The 20,020-nt window shown below is 48.5% G+C and overlaps 1 protein-coding gene across 2 annotated transcripts in view; it reads left to right on the forward strand.

Moving 5' to 3' along the window:
* LOC147615419 (uncharacterized) overlaps positions 1–20,020 on the forward strand; it is a 47,061-nt gene that overhangs the window by 7,088 nt on the left and 19,953 nt on the right. For both annotated transcript variants that reach the window (XM_086779530.1, XM_086779531.1), the window contains exon 9: positions 19,788–19,913. In XM_086779530.1, the coding sequence (XP_086635656.1) occupies positions 19,788–19,913 (126 nt within the window). The remainder of the gene's footprint in view (positions 1–19,787; positions 19,914–20,020) is intronic.

The raw sequence follows: 20,020 nt of genomic DNA on the forward strand, positions 1-20,020 counted from the left end.
TGATCAAACCTGATGCTCCACCTTTGGAATTGATCTGAGAGCCAATGGTATGCTCCTTTGAGCACACAACTCCAAGGGAATGCTTTTCCTGTTGCCGACCACCTTACAAATGCTACCCTGACTGCATTCTTCCATGGATCTGTGCACATGTCTTGGGACAGCTTAGTGCGTAGATGGCTGAGCCCGAATGCTCTGATACCAATGATGCATGCGCGGAAGCCTTGTTGTACTTGATCCAGCCCTAAGCCTACTGATTAGGAACACTAATGCAGATGCAAAGAATATACAGCAAAGAGAAGAGAGAGATGTATTGTATTTTCAATATATTGATATGGTACAAAAAGATGTGTACTGCTGTACAATTTCCATGGCCTTTGGCCTTCTAAAGAGGACTGAATTCCAGATCAGAAGACTATCCAAGGATTGACTCGGACCTGCCCCCAATTGGGGAGCAGATGGTTATGACTGAGACATAGAGCTTCTATTTACAGGCTCAGGTGAATGTCCCTACAACCGTGGGCCAGGAGAAATAAGTACAAAATTCATAAGCATAGGCTCGCTGAAGCTCTCGCTCGCCCCCCCTGCACGCGCTGACAGCACGACCCCCCCCCTGTTTTTTCCGCCTTGGCGCTGCTCCCCCCTCCCCCGCCTGCCATCGCGCTTGCCCCCCCCCTCCCCCGCCTGGCTGTTCTGCGCGCCCCAGCGCTGCTGCGCAGCTGCCCCCTGCTCCAGCTCCTCTTCTTCGCCCCCCCCCCCCCCCCCCCGTCTGTCTTCAGCGCCCCCCCCCCTTCAGCTGCCGTCGCCTCTTCTTCCCCCCACCCCCCCTTCTTCGCGCTGTAGCCGCCTCCCCCTAGGGTTTTTTGTCCTCGCCGCCTTCCCCGCGCCTCTTTTCCTTTTCTGATTTTTCGTTCTCCCTGGGGTTTTCTTCACTTTGTGCCTTCCGCCTTCCCCCTCCGTTCTTTGTGTGCAGCTCGGTTCCAGCAGGCTCTCCGCATTCGCTCTGCCTTCGACACAGCTTCAGACTCTGATGGAGGCTCCTCCTGCCCCACCTCAAAGGGACTCCCTCGCAGCCCCCTCGCCCGCCCCTGAGGACACCCCCATCAGGCTTTCTCTTTCGCCAGAAGAGGAAGCGAGCCTCACCGCAGAAGTGGAACGCCTCCAGGCTCATTCCACCATCTGCCGTATAGTCGGCACTCGCCCCAGCAGAGGGGAGATCCGGGATCTTCTCCAGGCCCGCCTTCTTGCAGATGTGGGCAAGATCCTGGATGTTCAGCTACTGGGCCGTGGACATTACCAGATCGAGTTCGAGACCGCCCAGAGCGTGGCCAAGGTCCTAGCCATGAGTCCCCTTGACATTAGGGGTGCTCGGGCTTTCTTCAGACCTTGGCAGCATGGCTTTGACCCAGCAGCGGCCGAGCAGGGGGAGCGCCTTTTCCATGTTACAGTTTGCTTCCCTGGACTCCGCCGGGAGTATCTTCCGCTCCTCTCTAGGCTAGGAGCATTGGTGGGTTCGGTACTAGAGACTGGCCCCACAACAGCTTCAGTGGTGGCCAGAGCAGCTGGGCTACCTTCAGTCAGAGTTTTGGTGTCTGACATCTCATCCCTTCCGAAGGTCATTCAGCTACCTAGGATAGGGGGGGATGGATTGATCAGAGAGTGGAGTTCTCGGGGCTCCCAAACCAGTGCTTCATTTGCAGGCAAGTCGGTCATCTGGCCAAGGCCTGCCCTCGCAGGAGACCCCGACCCTCACCGCAGCAGCAGCAGGCCCCTGATGGCCCGCCCACAGATGCGGCTCGGCAGGCAGCCTCTAGGCCACCTGCTCAGGCCACAGAGACCTCGGAGTGGCAGCCTGGACAGGGGCGCCGTCGAGGGAGACAGCCACAGCAGCACGCCCAGAGACCGCTGCAGCAGCAGCCATAGTCTCAGCATCACTGGGTTCCCGTGAGGAACGGCTTTGCTCCCCTCCAGGAGGAGACCCCTGCGACGACAGAGGACCAGGAGATGCCAGCACCCCCTCCTTCACCCCCCCCACCCCCGTCCCCCCCCACCGCCTCGCTTCCACCTTCGCCTCCTCCCGTCCCTGCTCCGGTTTCGGCAGCGGCTCCCTCTCCACCCCCCTCGCCCCCTCCTCCCCCCCCCCCCCCCCCGCCCGCCCGCCTCACCTCCCCGGGAGGCCCTGGCAGTCCCCTGGCGTTCACCTGCAGTCCGGAGGGCACTGAGCACCGACTTTGCTCGAGCACCACAGAGGAGACTTACCATGCCAACTCGGGCTTCACGGATATCATCTATCCGCAGTCGGTTGAGTCACCTCGGCACTAGACAGCGCTCGGAGGCTTTTGATTACGCCTTCACACGGCTTTTTGGAGCAGAGTTGGCTCATTTTTTCTTGGATCCCAGGAGTGTGGATGCCTCAGGGATTCGTCATTTGGTCGTTCGCATAGTGGCAGACTTAGCACGCGACCCTGGATATGTGTATACATGAGGTTGCTCTGTCTGAGCGGGAGGCAGTCGCCATGGGACAGCCATTGGCGCCTGATCCGTGATTCCTGCAGTACACCGGGTGGGCAGATTCGCAGCCGCTCGGATGGGGACTATTCTCCATCCAAGCCGCTTGCGAAGGCCCGCCGTACGGCTGAGACAGCATCCACCTCAGCAGGTCATCCATGAGGATCTTCTCATGGAATGTACAGGGCCTTGGCAGAGCACATTATATACGCTATCGTGGTTGCTTGAGGCAGGAGCTTCAGAGATGCCTGGTTGGTGGCAGCATTGATATTTTGATGATGCAGGAGTACCGCTTGGGTGAGAGCAGGATCCGGAGATATGGTTCGGTGATGCCTGGTAGATGGGACACCTTTTGGTCTGCAGGGTTTGGTCCTTTGGGTGGACAGGGAGGAGTATGCATGGTCATTGCAGACGTATGGCGGCAGGCCATTATGGATCGAGGGATCATTGTGCCTGGTAGAGCACAGTATGTCATTCTGAGGATGCATGATGAGCTAGTGGGTGTGCTCAACGTCTATGCGCCCAACCATGCTAGTGCCAGAGCAGAGTTCTGGACCCAGGTTACGGATGCATTGCCAGAGGCCGCACATTGGTGTGTCGGGGGTGACTTCAACATGCTTGAGGACCCGGTTGATAGGGTGGGAGGCAGTCATGTTACAGTGCACGGCACGGAGCTTGCAGCTTGGGAGCGATTTTGCATGTCACTGAGGATCACTGATGCATGGCAGCATGGGGCCTTCTCCTGCTCTCAGGACAGTCTTAGTTTCTCTCGGTCGGATCGCCGGCAGGGAGGGACTAATCTATCACGGATTGATCGCTTTTATGTGGGCGACTGGTTAGGGGAGCGAGGGGGCTCCGTTGGCATTCTCGCTGGCACCTCATTTTCAGATCATGCGCCAGTTATTTTGACACTTGAGGAGAGGACACGGGAGCCCAGCTTGCAGTTGAGGATCCCAGAGAGGGTACTTACAGATCCTAGTCTCGCAGATGACATTGAGAGGATCTGGCATGATAGTCAGTGCTCTGACCAGGATGCAGCAGGCCAGTGTGCCCAGGGACTCATAGAGCTTAGCTCTTTTCTGCACGCTGCAGCTTTGACACGGCTGGGAGAGATTCGCGAGCGGGAGCAGCGGCTGAGACGCAGCCTTGCTTCGCTTCAGCGCCTTCAGGAGCAGCAGCCTGCATGTGAGTGGGTGGCGTCCCAGCTGAGCTAGGCACGCCAGGAGGTTAGAGAGGCAGAGGAGCAGAGACATGAGTTTTACTATCGTCGCCAGGCCTCTCAGTGGACGCAGCGTGGGGATAGAGTGACTGGGGAGTTTTTTGAGATTACTGGGCCCCGCCATGCTCGAGCAGGAGTCCGTCAGCTTGGGAGGCCGGACGGGTCTGTAGCTACCGAGCCCGGGGAGATCAGAGCCATTGCCACTGGGTTCTATAGAGACCTGCTTTCAGCGGAGCCAGCCACTGAGGCTCGGGATGCTTGCAGACAGACGGTGTGGGCCCATGTGCAGAGGAGGGTCACAGATGGTATGCGTACAGTCCTTGGTGCGCCTCTTTCAGAGGTTGAGCTTGCTGAGGCCTTGAGGGTCCTGCCGCGCCATAGTTGCACAGGGGAGGATGGGCTGACACCTGCCTTTTTTATGCGTTATTGGGACCTTTTGGGGCCAGGCCTCCGCAGGGGCTTTCAGTATGTTTTGGACACTGGGGTGATGCCACAGAGCTTTTCAGAGGGCTTGATCTTTCTTATCCCCAAGGGGGAGGGAGTATCAGATGATATTCGGCATTGGAGACCTATTACGATCCTCAATACTGTCTACAAGGTCTTAGCAAAGGCCTTGAGTTTGAGGATCCAGCCCTTCCTGGGGGAGTTGATTCATGCTACCCAGACAGGATTCGTCAAGGAGCGTAGTATCCTTGACAACATTTTCACCTTCTGGGAGGCGACGGCCCGAGCTAGATTTCTTGGTGAGGACTTGGTCGTGATGCTTCTCGATTTTGAGAAGGCATACGATAGAGTTGATTGGGGTTTCTTAGAGGGCACTATGCTTCGCCTGGGCTTTGAGCCAGGTTGGATTAGAGGGGTGGCGGCTCTGTATTCCATAGCTAGTAGCCAGGTGTTGATTGCAGGAGGACGGGGGCCGAGTTTTGAGCTGACCAGATCAGTCCGTCAGGGGTGTCCCCTCGCCCCTTTTCTTTTTCTCTTCTTTGCGGAGGCTATGAGCATGTATTTGACGGCAGAGGAGGTTGGTTTGAGAGGACTCCAGCTCCCAGTTCGGGGGGAGGACCTGCTCGATGCTGAGTTTGCTGACGACACGGGCTTATTTTTGCATGGCCAGGAGGCCAATCTTCTTCGGGCAGAGCAGTCGCTCTAGGTTTTTAGTGCAGCTTCAGGAGCATTGATCAATTGGCGCAAGACAGTGGCCTTTTGGATCAGTAGCGCTCCCACTCCGGCATGGAGCCCGGACCCCGGTTTTAGATGGATTCCTCCTGGCACAGCAGTGCGGTATTTGGGATGCCAGATTGGACTAGATTTGTCACCTGAGCAGCAGATTGCCCCGCTTCTTCTGAGCATTCGGAAGAAGCTTTTGTATTGGAGTACAGCTCGACTATCCTTGGCCGGGAGGGTGGTGGTGGCAAATCAGGTGCTATTAGCGACCATGTGGTACATTACGTCTTGCTGGATCTTCTCGAGCTCTTGCATCAGCCAGGTACAGAGGCTGATCAGGAACTTTCTTTGGTCTGGGCGGGACGGTCAGCCTGCTCGGGCAAAGGTTGCATGGGTAGTTATTACACTTCTGCTGGCTCAGGGAGGCTTGGGCATTATAGATCCAGTCGATCAGAGTAGAGCCTTATTGGGGAAGCTTATTGTTCGGGGGCTGCTTCCAGGCGCTGAACCTGGAAAGAGCTTCTCTTGCAGCTGCTGCGAGCTCGGGCTGCTGCTGCAAGCTCGGGCTCCTCTAGCAGGGGGCACTTGGGCACCAGAGATTCGATGGATCTTCATAGAGATGAGGAGGACAGGCCTCAGTAGAGGATGGGAGGACAGATTTGCCTTGAGCATCCTGAGAGCTTGGGAGCTGCTGAGACCGGGGCTCTCTCAGCGACCTCCTTCTTGTGTTGAGGAGCGGGCTAGACAGCCGCTCATCTGGAGCCCAGCGGTTCGCACAGAGCAGGGTCATATGCTGGGTTCTCGGCCTCGTCTAGCTTGGGGACGTTTGGCGGCAGGCCCAGCACGTAGCTTTGGAGACTGGCAGGCCTTCTGCAGTCTACCAGAGGAGATCCAGGTGGAGAGGCTGAGTCACTCAGAGGGGGGTTGATTATGAGGGATGACATTCAGGAGGCACTCACAGAGGAGTGGTTCACGCCTATCGAGCTAGTCGCCCCACGATGGGTGGGAGCCTTTACACAGTTGGAGATCCTGATTGCTGTCAGAACTTGCACTGAGGATGGCAGATGCCTCTACTATGAGATTCAGGATGAGGTCAGACTTCAGAGAGTGGAGGTGGAGTCGCCTTTGGTTGCAGAGTGCACCTTTCAGAGGATACGGGTAGTGGCCGCCGCTTCTTGGAAGTGGCATATTGACCTAGACCCTGCAGATGTGCTCCCGAATTGGTGCATATGGGCATATGCAGCGCGCCCCTTGGCCCGGCTACAGTGGGACCCTGGTGAGTACGAGTGGCATGATCCTTATGCATCCCTTGAGGCCACAGAGATTACCTTTTTTCAGTATACTGTTCGATTGGGACGGCATATTTTGACGGCGAGGAGGATGGTCTCTCCAGCTGCAGCGGGGCACTGGCAGCTACAGGGACTCTCACAGGAGTTTCTGGAGGATTTTTGGGCCCGGCTCTGGGCTAGTCGACAGGCCCGCAGGATCTCGACTTTCTAGTGGCTGGTCGCCCACCACAGGGGCTCAACAGTTGGCACGTGGCTTGTCTACAGTGGTGTTCCGGCGGCCTGCGTCCGATGCGGCCACCCTATGGAGACACAGAGACATTGCCTTTGGGACTGCCCTCAGGCGCAGCAGATTTGGCTGCGGATGCTGCGTATTCTGGCCCCGCCTTGTTCCTTCACCGGATTTCTCATCCGCCAGCTGGACACAGGAGAGGGATCTACGATGGGAGCTCCTCAGCAGCATCACCATCTGGTTTACCTGGAAGGCCCGGTGTTTCAGGGCCTTTGAGGGGAGACTGGAGCCACCAGTAGAGACTGTTCGGGGGATTTGGCAGGAGTTGATCCACACCTTGCGGGGACAGTACGACCGCGTTCGGGGCGACTCGGATGAGGCGATCTTGCGGCGCCAGGCCTTTCACACCACCTGGCGCAGCGGCCCCTTCTATACACTTCACGCGGGGCCCCCCGCTGGCACTACAGGCCACCTGTTTGGCTTTTCCCCCCTCCTATTGTATGATATAGCCATTCAGTTCTTTGTACTGATACTTGTACTTCTCAGCACTTTAGCAGAGTCTCCCTGGCTGCCTTGCTTTGTTCTCTGCTGTGTTTTTCTTGTGAGCAGGAGAGGATCTTTTGTAGCCCTACGGGCGTTTTTTATATATCTTTTTTCGGAAAAAAAAAGTACAAAATTCATATAATATTATTAAATGCTGCTGAATTTGTCTGTTTGATGCTCATGTCTTGCCTAACTAATGGGTTGCCTTTGTGGACTTCTATTGTACTTGCTAGAGCCTGTTATGTACTCTAAACTGTTGCCTAATCAGGGATATGGCCACGTGTGTGCACATGACAAGCCAACCTTTACATGAAACACTTCGCAAATGGATCCGCTACTGTTGCCCCTCTCTTTGCGTAGATCTATATTAGGGCTTTGTGTGAAGTCTTCTCCATCATGGACTACAAACATCAGTGTTCCCATCCATAAGGCAAGAGACCCCATGGCCAATATCTATGGGGCAGTATTGGAGGCAAAGATTGACACTTTGTCATATAGACATGAGACAGAAAGCATTAAGACAAGTGGGGTTTAGGGGGAACTACTTACATTAGATCATATCTTCACCCTTGAGGCCATGATTGAGGAGGCTACACGGGCAATGGGTTTATTGTTGCTTTGTGGACTTTTGGAAGGTCTTTGACTTGATCTCAAGATCATGACTTCTTTTTGTTTATAGGAGCTCCACTTACCACCTAAGATGATATGGGGAGTGATGGCATTATATGAGTGTAACCGAAAGGTTTTGGCCTCTCTAGGGAGACCAATGGGTCAAATGCATTGATGAGATCTCAAGTTTCATTGATTGATTGTGTGGCCATAGCCAAACAGATTTGGCAGACAACTCGAGGAGAGTGGAGAGCTAATAGGTTATGGTTCTTTCATGAATGATGAGGAGTAAGCCATTAGTTCCACATGCATAGCATTGGCTGAGTTCAAATCAGCCCTTCTAGTCGTAGACGCCATGTTTCGGGCCATCACATACATACAATATCTCTACACATTGCATAGAGATCGGCTCCCATTGTTGGCTCTAGAGCCTTCTAGATAGTTGGCATAGGAGGATCATAGTTGTTGCTGGTATATATGCACCACCGATTGGTTTGAGTCACATGGCCTTCAATGGACCGCCTCCCTCCCTTCAAGTATGTGACACACCTATGAGTATGCAGGGCAGAGCCAGACATAAGATAGCAGCTGACAGGCAAAGTCGGACAACGCAGGTGACAGGTGGCATGGCCACACATAGCAGTGATGATGTGGCGATGGTGACGTGGCATTGATGATGTGGTAGTTGGGTATAGCTAGCCGGCAGCTTTATAATTGGCCGACTAGGAGGGTTGGTGCATATATATACGTGGTAGACAAATCGGCATATTCATCTGCTTTCCTCAACGTTGTACTTCACAAAGTGTTTCTCTGTAGGCGAAGTGCTAGCCAGGAGTGAACAGTAGGTCACACGGCTATGATTTGACGTCTTCATTCTCAGCCACATCTTGCACTTGAATTTGAGTCGTATTACTTGGCTTGCTGGCCGTTGCCGTTGCTGTTGAGGTTGCTGTTGTTGCTGCTGTGACTCCCTGTTTGCATCATCATCTTTGTCCAGGTCATGAATGACCTATTCCGGCTTGCACGATATCTGTTCATGAATCTCCATCAGGGCTTGCAGTGCCTGATCCCACACCTTGCTAAGTCTGGCCTTTGCTGTTTTTATTACGGTTGCTTTGGCGTCTAGTGGGAGGCACAAAACTTCCTCTTCTTCTTGGTTTTTCAGGGCTTGGGCTTCTGTTTGGGCAACTGCCAATGCCGTTGTGCTGTCCAATATTTCATCCTTTAGTCCTTGGATGGTGTCAGTCCAGACCTTTGCTGGTTTCCTTGCTTTAGTTAATTCTACATGGAGTCCCTCCACCTGAGCTTGGAGCAAGTGCCTTTCGCTGATGAGGGCTCTGATCTTTCCCTCACTCAGCTTCTTTTGTTGCACTAAGGCCCTTTCTGCCATGGCAATCTTTTTCTGCATCTCCTCGTTTTGATGTGCCATCATCTGAGCTTTGCTCTCCAATTCTTTGGCTTTGGCTGGCGTTTACTAGCATTCCATGCTGTTTATAATTCCGAGCACACATGTCATTGATTGTGCTTCGGGCCTTCTTCTCATACTTCTCCACAGACAAGAAGGCTTGTGAGAGGATGTTCTGGGCTATAGACATCATCAGTCCTTTGTCTATTTGCAGCTACTGGATGGGAAGTCGTGCTTCCCGTTCTTCGGGTAGCCTGAAATTGTGGCTTGGTCCTTCTTGCACCTCTGTGCTAGATTTGCCACCCAAGGCTACAATTCTGCTGGTATAATCATCTGTCCTTGCTGTTTCCCCTTTTGAGCTTCTTCTTTCTTCCTCTGTTGTTCTTCTTCTTTTCTTTTTCTCTCTTCTTCATCGTTCCTTCTCTTTTCTTCTTCTTGCTTCTTCTTTTCTTCTTCCAGCTTCTTCTTCCTTTCTTCCGCCGCGGCTTCTTGTTTCTGTTTCTCCTCCAGCTCCCTTCTCCTTTCTTCTTCTGCTCTTTGTTTTTTGACCTCTTAGGGGTCAGGCAACATTTCTTCATCTACCCTGTGCTTTCTCTTCTTGCCGGCTTTCTGAGCAATCTTTTGCAATTCCTCCTCATCATCAACGTCATCCTCAAATGAACTGAAGGTGACCTTGGCGGCTTTCGAGGATCCTCCGGCCTCCTTGTGCTGGTGTTTGACATGGACATCTCCTGTCCGGCGATCCACAGACCTGGCAGCCTAAGCGATTGCTCGTAGCTGCGCATGTACCACTGTGGGCTGTTTCTCCTTGGCCCAGGTGGCAGCCCTCTTTGCCAAGTTTTCTTTGTAAATGGCGGCCCAATTTATTTTTTTCCTTGCCTCTGCTGCTCTAAGCAATCTGTAGTTTTTGTTTGACATGTCCTTTGTCTTGTCCATAAACATGACATTTTGCAAGAAGAACATGAATTGCTCTCGTCGGGTTTCATCCGCCACGTCCTTTACCTGATGCATGTTCCCAGTTTTAGGGATTTCTTCTTCCACCGTCGGCTCAGATTTGTGTCCATCGCACCCTCCATTGGTAATCCTAGTGCGTGATGCACTGCGAGCTCTGAAACTTTTATGGGCTCCTTTCCCTCTGTGTGAACTGTATTTGTCTCCAGAAACTGATTTATTAGTTTCTCCCCATCCTTGGGATCCTGCAGCTCTTCTCATTGATGCTCTAGCAGTTTATTAAATCCACACTTCCTTGCCCACTCCTGATGCTCTTTCTTTCTCACATCGGGGATGATCATGGGCATGCAGAGGCTTTTTGTCTGACCTCTGGGACTTGTTGAACTTTGGCATGGTGATGTTTTCTGAGAAAGTGCTGTAGATGGGTGCGAGAGAAGAAGCGGAAGACTAGGAGACGGTTCGAAGCATTTGCTGTGGCATGATCTCACTATTGGAAGTGGATGTGGAAAATTCAAAAGACCACAAAGCCGCGGAAGGATGGCCAGTCCGCAAGGATAGCGAGGCCTCAAAACCTCATATCTATGCAACCAATTAAATCCAGGACAATAAAAAAGCGAGTGACCAAGGATGCGCCAGCCCTATCCACGTCAACAACTCAAAAGGCCACGATGTTGGCATGAGCAATTGCATAGAGGATGGGTGCCACAACATCATTAAGATCCCACTAGCAACGGTAAAACAGGAAGACGGCAAGAATGCTCTAATACCATTAAGCCAAGACGGCAGCCATAATGTGGATCAAGGGTCACATCACATCGAAAAGCGGGAAGCTGAAAACGACAAGGCCCAAAAAAAGAAGCAAAAAGAAGACAACATCGCAAAAAAAGAACACAAGGAGCCTAAAAACGCACATTCGCAATCTGCTCTCTTGCTCACAGCTTCTTCCGGTGTACTCACTTCCAGGTGGCCTTTGTATTTTCTCATCCTGAAGCCATTCACTGTTTTTGGAAAGGGTGTACCATCCAAGTTTTCTAAGGTAAAGACATTCTGCCTAATTGGGTCTTTCACTACAAATGGTCCAATCCATTGAATTTTGAACTTTCCGGGGTGATGTCTTAGCTTGGAATTGTAGGCCAATACAAGATCTCCTTTCTCAAAAATCCTGTGCTTGAGATGCCTATCAGTCTAAGCCTTTCTTCTTCGCTACACTATCTCTGCCTTTAGCAAGCTGACTTGCCTCTCTTCCTCTAAGGCTAAGAGTTCTTGTATTCTAATCTCTTGGGATTCTTCCATTGGCAGTTCCTGTTGAATGGCCACTCTCAGACTGGGTACCACGAATTCCATAGGCATAATTACTTCGAACCCATAGACGAGCTTGAATGGTGTTTGCCTGGTTGAGACTTTGTAGGATGTGTGGAATGCCCATAGGGCTGCATCCAGCGTTTGGTCCCAATCGTTTTTGTTAGCATTTATAATTTTCTTTAGAACTTTAGTTAGAACCTTGTTGGTTGATTCCGCCTGGCCGTTGCACTGTGGGTGGTAGGGTAAGGATTTTTTGTGGTTGATCAGGTATCTCTCCATCAACCCTTTCATCACTTTGTTCATGAAATGCGTCCCTTGGTCACTGACTATTTCTACTGACGATCCGAAACACACCTGCATAAGATTTGGTCTATGCCTCTTTTGTAGAGCTACCCAGTAATCATAGGTTAATTTCGGCTTCTTAAGGCAATTCTCTTTTTCTTGTCAGCAGCGTATCCTTTCGGAAATGTCCCATCTTTCAAAAACTGCATCATGTCATAATACCAGTTCTCTTCCACTTCAGCTGCTACTACTGTGAATAGGGAGTTGATCTTCTACGCCTCCCAAAGCAGGTTCTCCGAAATTTAGTCTGGATAAAAAATTTGCCACTGCATTTTCTTTTCCGGGTGTGTTGAATGGTGAACTCAAATTCTTGTAGTAGGAGCATCCATCTTGCCATCTTCCTCACCAGAAAAGCTTTGTTCACCAGATAAATGAGAGCTTGATGCACATGGAAGATAAATTTATTTCCCAAGAGATAGTGCTGGAACTTGTTCACAGCATATATAAGTGAAAGAGATTCTTGTTCCGTTGTGCTGTAGTTCCTTTCCATCCATGTGAGGGCTTTGCTGGCATAATGGATGGGTTGCATATAACCTTTCTGTTTTTCGTGCATTAGTGCGTTGCCCCCTGCTTTGTCTGTAGCATCCACATAAACATGGAACATCAACTTCCATTCCGGGTTAGTCATGACGCCAGTGAAATGTCTTCTGATACTCCGGGCTCCATTCATACCTTGCATCCTTCTTGGTTAGTGCATAGAATGGGTAGGCTATATGGACTAGATACTTCAAAAATCTTACATGCCACTTCACCTTGCCAATGAATCTTTCAAGTTGCTTGATGTTCTGGGGAGCAAACATTTTGGATATGGCCTCCGCCTTAGCCGGATCTATAGCCAATCCTTGGACTAACACAATGTGACCTAACAGTATTTTACTGCAAAAGCACACTTGGCCGGATTCAACTTCAGCCTTGTATATCTGCACCTCTGTAAACATAGCCTTAAATGATAGATGTGCATTGCCTTATCTCCGGACATGCTAAAATCATCCACGAATGCTTTCATGAAGTCTGTCAGATAGTCATAAAAATCTCTTGCACCATTCTCTGGAAGATAGCAAGTACATTTTTTAAGCCAAACATCATAATAGTTGCCACAAGGACACCCCATTCGGTGACAAATGCGGTCTTCTCCCTGTCTTCCGGAGCCATCTTCACCTGGTTGTGTCCGCTGAAGCCATCTAAAAAGGATTACATCTCCTTTCCGGCTAGCTCATTCAGCAAGGAGTCAGTGGAAAAGGATCGTAATTAGTTGCAGCATTCAGCTTGCGGTAGTCCATAGAGATCCTGATTTTCATGAACTACCACAATCGGGGATATCTAGGCAGCTTTAGGGTCAATGCTCTCCATGTCTTCATATGACCAAGCGAAGACATCTTAGTATTCCTTAAACCTTTAGTAAGGATACCAACTCCTATTTGAATTCATCTTCCAATACGAGGCTGATCTTTACATGCTTTTCTTCTTTTCCATCCCCTAGATTTACTTCCTGTAATTTTGTTCGGGCTCACCTTTGTTGCATTGTTTTCTTGGTTCTCCTTTTGCTTTTGCACCCAGTCTCGGATCTCTTGGATCTCTTCTTCTTGCTCCAGATTCCGGACCCACTTGATTTCTTCCGAGGCTTTTTCTTGCAAGGTTTTGCTCAATTTTGAGCCCTTTGTCTTTTCAGTATCTTCTTCCTTCTTCATTGGACTATCCGGTGCCTCCTCCTTTTCACTCTCTGCTTCTGCATAATGCCTTATTACTTCATCCATATTTAACATGTACAGGGGCACCAGGTCCGGGTGTTCACGAAGCATTCTATCCTCTTCGTCGTCATCAAAGCCTTTTGACATGTTAAATGTTTCAGCATGGACTGGTCTCTGAGAGGGCTTTACTAATTCCCTTGCATCAGCGAGATCCACATGCACTTTCCGCTTTCCTTTTTTGATGGTGATTCTGTTCTTGTCCTCCCAGTTCTTCTTTACCTTGCCGTGTCTCAGCCAGGGCCTTCCCAATAACACTTGGTAAGACCCGATGTGGTTTTCTGTGGTTATCATCACTAAGTTGACCTTGAAGTCAACTTGTTTGATTTTCATTGAGACATTTTTGACGATTCCTTTAGGTACTACTACCCTGTTATCTGCCATTCTTATGCTGAACGGAATGGGCTCCCACTTGAGACCCAATCCCAATGCAGTTTCCTCGGTGATGACATTCACTTCGGATTCTCCATCGAGCATTGCATCATTGATGAGTACATTGCTCGGTTGAATTGTGACTTTGGCGACTTCATCATCTTTGGATACTGGGGGTTCTTCGGCTTGCATATTGCTGCATTCTGGGGTTCCTTCTTCTATTGAGTTCTTCAATTCCTTGCTCAGACCTTCAATGCCTACCATCAGGATTTTGGCCTTGGACCTTGGGCATAAGTCCAACACTTGTCTCAGCTGAACCTGTCTATCCAGCAGCGATGACATTACATTGGTTTGTAACTAGTCAGCATTCTTCTGGTCTTCTTCCAGGTATTCCCGATTGAGGTGCTCTGAATGCTTGCTTCCGCTTGTTTCCGGAAATCCCATGATGATTCTGCGTGAGCCATCCTCTTTTTGCTTACTTTCCCTTTTCTCTATTTCCTTAGTAGTTTGCATTCTCATCTTTTCTTGTTGATCCCAGTCCACAGCTGCCTTCTTGCGGGCTTGGGGTGAGTTTTGATTATGTAGTGGAGTTATCACTTTCCCAGATTTATTAGCCTTAGCCCTTGTGACTGCCAAGATGTCATGCACCTCCTTTTGTATGTCATCTACTTGCATCATTTCGGCACTTGGCGGATTTTCTTTGAGCTGCATCAATTCTACTTGTCTTTCTTCATCATGCTTTTTCTTCATGGCACATTTTGCTTTGGTGTGTCTAGACTGTTGACAATAATAACATGTCAAAGTTGTAGAATCACCAGCTCATCCATGGTTTCTCCTTCTTGAATAATTTCCGTGGTCTCTATTTCCATACCTTCCCATTCTTGGGGGTTTTCTTTCCGCTCCTTCCATGTTGTTCACCATGGGGGCTCTATTTTTCATATTGTACCTGCAGTTCCATGTACTATCATTGTACATATTACGGATGGTGCAAGTTGGTTGCATGGTGCATTCCTCCTTGAGGTGACCTTTCTGCTTGCATTGGGAATAGAACACATTCTTGCGGAATTCCGTGTCCTTGCTCTTTTTCATTTCTTGCATCAATTGTTTTACCTGCAACATCAATTCACCGGGGCTTTCTTGTGCCTTCTTGGTTTTCTTCTTTTTTACTGCCACTGGTGTGTCCTGCGAAGAGTTGCTTGAATCGTCCTCTTCAGTGGTGACACTCTTCCTGGGCTTCTTCTTTTGTCTGCTTTCCCGACTTCTTTTTTTTGCCATTGTGGCCAGCTCCACCAGCTCCTTGAACTCTTCTTCAGTTTTTGCTTGTTTTGTACTGACTGCTGGGTGGATATCTGGCTTAAGCCTTTGGACAAACCAGTCAGCAACAATTTGCATGGAGGGTCGGGTTTGTTCCGCCACTCTCTGCCTTAAGCTTAGTAGCTTTGTTGCATAAGCTTCCACATCCATATTGTCTTGACGGAGCTCTCTTATTTGATCAAGGAGTTGAGTTGCAGACTTTATTTTGCGGAATCTTCCTAGAAAAGCAGTCATGACTTCTTCATAGGTCTGGAAATGGTTGTCTTGATATCTTGACGCCCACTCCGTGGCTCTGTCTTTGAAGGTATTTATGAAAGCATCTCTGCGAATTTCACTCGGCTCTGGCTCTTCCACATTCCGAGGTTTGGCTACTTTCTAGTATTGCTCAAACCTCTTCACATGTAGGTCTGCATCTTTCTCTTTCTCTCTTGAATACAGCGGGAAATTCTTGGCTAATGATGCCATGGCACCCTTGAACCTTTTCCAGGGGTTTTGTGGTTGTTCTTCCTGGTTTTGCTATTCCTTCTTGGGCTTTTCGGACTTGGACTGTGCCCGGCTTCTCGCTCTTGGCACTCCTTTTCTTGGTCCAAGTCGTGCCTAAATTCTGACACTTCTTCTTGCTCGTGCGGGGCTGTAGAAGTTTCAGTACTGCCTTCTCGATTGTGACAGTGCGAGGCACTCCCAGCTGCAAGCTTCCTAGAGGGTCTCTTGGGAGGCATTACTTTTCATTATCCTTAGATCCCTGAACATGCGTGAAGCTGTTTGAGTTGTTTAGTGGGAAGCTTTCCGTATTGACTTCTCCGGAGAATTCCTTCCATGCTATGATTTCTCTTCAAACTTGCTCTAAGCGATTGTTCCCCAGCAGGATCGCCAAGTGTTTCTCGTTGATTTCCCTCACAACGGAAAGGCAAGATAGCAATCTGTGCAGTCTGTGGTAACAGACCAGTCAGGCAATGCCGTGGGAGACGTGTAGTCACCCACCAGAGTTTTCGGGTACAAATACCAACTCTCATATGGTCAAGGGGTCATGCTAACATGACACTATTGAGCAACCCTTCATTCTCACTCTCTCAGCTCTCTCTCTCTGTGTGTGTGTGTGTGTGTGTGTGTGTGTGTGTGTGCAACACTCCACTAACATCTCACTCACTTTCTCATGAACAGACAGCATATGCAGTAGAACAGTGACACTGCGGACTAGACATAGAGGACAACAATGAAATGGCAAGCTTGCTCTTAGTTATATTCCAGAAACATGCCAGATCAATACAGAACAGTTGCCCAATCGTACTAACATTCTCCGAGTACAAACACTCTATCCAGATTCATGACACAACCGTCAACTAACAGTTGAGAGCATACAACAATGGCACTCTTCATAGATTCCATCTACCTAAGCATCTATCTCTATTCCTGCCTAATACTGTACTATCCTCTCGTCACCATTTGTAGTGACCGAGTGCCCTTTTATGTTGAGTCTTCTTGTTCTTGGTAACAGATCTCTCGTGGTTACAGTTCTCCACCTCCACACGTGTGATACTGAGGTGATGCTCACGATGTGGAGAGTGGGTTGTTGGCGCTTTCTGCCACCACTGGGCTGCAGGGCGCAACCAAGGTAGTTTCAAACGTACGAAACGATACGAGTTTAGTACGTGGTATAGAATGTTGCCGATTGATAAAGTACGTAAAAAACGTTACGTACTTTTTAATGTTAACATCATGTGTGTGTACACGTGTGTGATTGGTCAAGAAAGCTCAAAGTCTATATCTAATATCCTTTTCTAGACGAGGAGTGACGTATAACACATATCACATTCTGCATTTTAGCCTATCTAATAAATCCTTGAATTATAAGCTTCGAAAAACCATGGGTTGGAGATTTGAATGGTTGAAATTAAACAATATAAATAGTGGTTTTACAGGGTTGCTAGCTTTAGTGGAAATTGAGGCTTAATGTGGGCGAAATACTTTGCATAGTCTCCAAGAAACTCTGATAAATCATGATTTTTTTGGAAGAAGAAAATTGTGGGTTAATAGATTGATTTATGATGGTTTGTAAACCATAATATATATACCTAGATGAATCCAGGAACATGCCCAAATTCACCTTTTAGGAACGTGCATGTTATATATTCATGGTAGTCAACCCACAAGACTATATAACTATCAACTCCATCATGCATAGTATGGACTAGATACTACGACATCCCCACTAATGTCATAAGTTCCCAATAGTGGGTGTAGCACTCTGTATCAAGATATGCTCTCACACAGGCGCGCGCGCACACACACACACACACACACACACACACACACACACACACATAAGAGCATATATTCACACAAAGCCCTTCGTACTAAGTTTCTGTCAAACCTTCGGAGATGCAAGGTAGACTCAGCCACAATGAAGCCTAGCACTAAGGGAAATAGAAAATAGAAAGAATTAGGACAACAAATAAGTAGTTGATAGGGCAAATGCACCGCTAAAGATAGAAAGAATAAGCACAATATCAACTGGCCGCAATTCGGACAAAAACTTCACAATGTGAAATCTGCATGTCCACTAATACGGCTGAATTATATACCTAGATGAATCCACGAACATGCCCAAATTCACCTTTTAGGAACATGCATGTTATATACTCATGGTAGTCAACCCACAAGACTATATAACTATCAACTCTATTATGCATAGTATATGTTTGGTTTGAATACCAAGGGATTTAATGTCATACTCTCTTTACTGTGTAAGAGATCCATTTTATGGTGTTGATATGAGTATGTAGAAGCACAGCGTTGGTTTTCTCATGCCTTCTAGGAGAGACAGATAGTTGTCTTTTTCATGGGAAATGTAAGCAAAGTGAGGTAAAGTACAGTACGTACTCGGGGAAGCTACAATGAACAATCAAGGAGTAGATAGAAAAGTTCCCTCGGAAGGATTTGATGACAAGAATGAAGCACAACTAGCAAGTAAGAAACAAAGAAGAAAGAAAAAAAACCAATCCTCATTAGTAAGATTCTTGCTCCCCCTAATACAAAATTCTCCTATGCGAGAAGAGAGAAGGACACGAGGATAAGAAAATCTTATCTTACTCTTGATCTTATTAAGAAAGCCGTTATGTGGAGTGTTTTTCTTGTTTATTTTGTTCTTGAGAGGATCCAAATGAAACACCCCAAGTAGGAATCCATTTACATCTGTGTCCACCCAAGACCGATTACTCACAATTGTATGCCCAAGAAGGGAACATAAAGGGGATCAGCTAGCACTCGCCACCCAATTGTAGGCTCCAAACCACACGTAGTGGTAAGGCTCCCCTGAGTAGAGACCAAACAGCCCTGTCGTGCACGTCCCATACAATCCTCACAAATGTCATTGGCACTGTTAACAGCTAACCACACGTTGGGTCCCATGGGAGGCCCCTCTCCCAAGGTGAAGTTCCACACACGAACTCCATACAAATGAGCCACAATCCCAACTATATAGCCCAATGACAAGTTCACATTGCTATATTAATTGTGTCCGGCCAGTCTCTAAATACTAATACTAGCCTTGTCATGTCCAAACACAGGATATGACATGCAAACATCTATCACCAACTTCTTTGGTGCTCACAAGAGAGCCCGGCTGACACACAGCCCATACAAGATTCACTAGGATAGATGGACTAGGAGAGAACCAAGCAACCCCAACCTCCCTGGCCTTTGGCATGCTGGCACCTCTCACCCGTGGAGTCCTCCGAGAGAGAGCACATGTCCTTTAGAGTGGCGAGACGCCCCGTTCTTGGAGACCCAGACCTTTACATCTGCCGTCCTTTAGAGTGGCGAGATGCCCCTGTTCTTGGAGACCCAGACCTTTACATCTGCCGGTTCCAGATCTGGGACTTGCTTCAGCGACAAAGAGAGGCACCACCACAGGTAGTGGATATTGAGGCCATGTACTTAGTCCATTGAGGACGGCACATGATGGGTCTGGATACATGAGCTTCTTTTGCTGTTTACAATAATCACATTGTACAAACGGGGCCTACGTAGTATGCTGGCCTTGTTTTTCTTTTGGCAGCTCGTTTTTTCTATTTTCATGTTATCTTGACATTTAGTTTCTTCATGAATCACATTTAATATCTCTTTGGTCTGAGAAGCCCTTCAGGTCTTTCATAGATGTTAATAACATCTCTCTCTCTCTCTCTCTCTCTCTCTCTCTCTCTAGGAGAGGAACATAATCACAGCTCTGCGCTCTGTTATGGAGGAGGATGGTACTATTATCGGATGAGGCATTCACTCCTCCCACTCCATTGTATTGGCATCTTGTATTAGCCACATGGTTCCCTGTATGTACCTTTTCATCGACACGTGTTAATCGTATAGGTAGCTATTTTCTTTTTCAGTTTTCAGGTTACCCATGGGTCAGTATTTTCATATAGCTATTGGTGTAATCGTATTACTCTTTGGTCTCATAGACCCTTCAGGTATTTTGAAGTCATTAATCTCTCTCTCTCTCTCTCTCCCCCTCTCTCTCTCTCATGTGCATACACGTGTGTGTGTGTAAAGGTAGAAAGTCCTTTTTCCTAGGAATCTAGAACATAGATCTAAGCGATGCAACAATGACATATGGGTGTTGACTAAGAAAGGTGTATTTATGCTGTTCATTACTTTATTTTCTACGGTTTTTTGGGCTTCTTGCATTCATGAAGCTTGATGTGTTATCAGGCACGAAAAACTCATAGTAACTTGGCATTTTATTTTGTTAAAAGGTGCAAATGACATGAGGTTTCTGGATGATAAAGTGGCTGCATGGTTGCAGTTAATGCCATTGCTGGAGATGCTGTATGATGCTCCAAAAAAGTCCTCAAAGCAAATCTACATGCTGCTCATAATACTTCTCATCCTTAGTCAAGATTCTTCTTTCAATGCCAGCATACATAAGCTGGTAAGTGCTTGAGATTCTTGTTTGATGGTATTTCAGTTATACACATAGTATGAAATGATGAAGTAGCTCTCAAATATTGTGGTACATGCAATTGGGAAAGTGCCCGT

Source organism: Cibotium barometz, chromosome 40 (assembly GCF_041138505.1).
Source record: "Cibotium barometz isolate CiBa-2024 chromosome 40, ASM4113850v1, whole genome shotgun sequence".
NCBI classification, from domain to species: domain Eukaryota; kingdom Viridiplantae; phylum Streptophyta; class Polypodiopsida; order Cyatheales; family Cibotiaceae; genus Cibotium; species Cibotium barometz.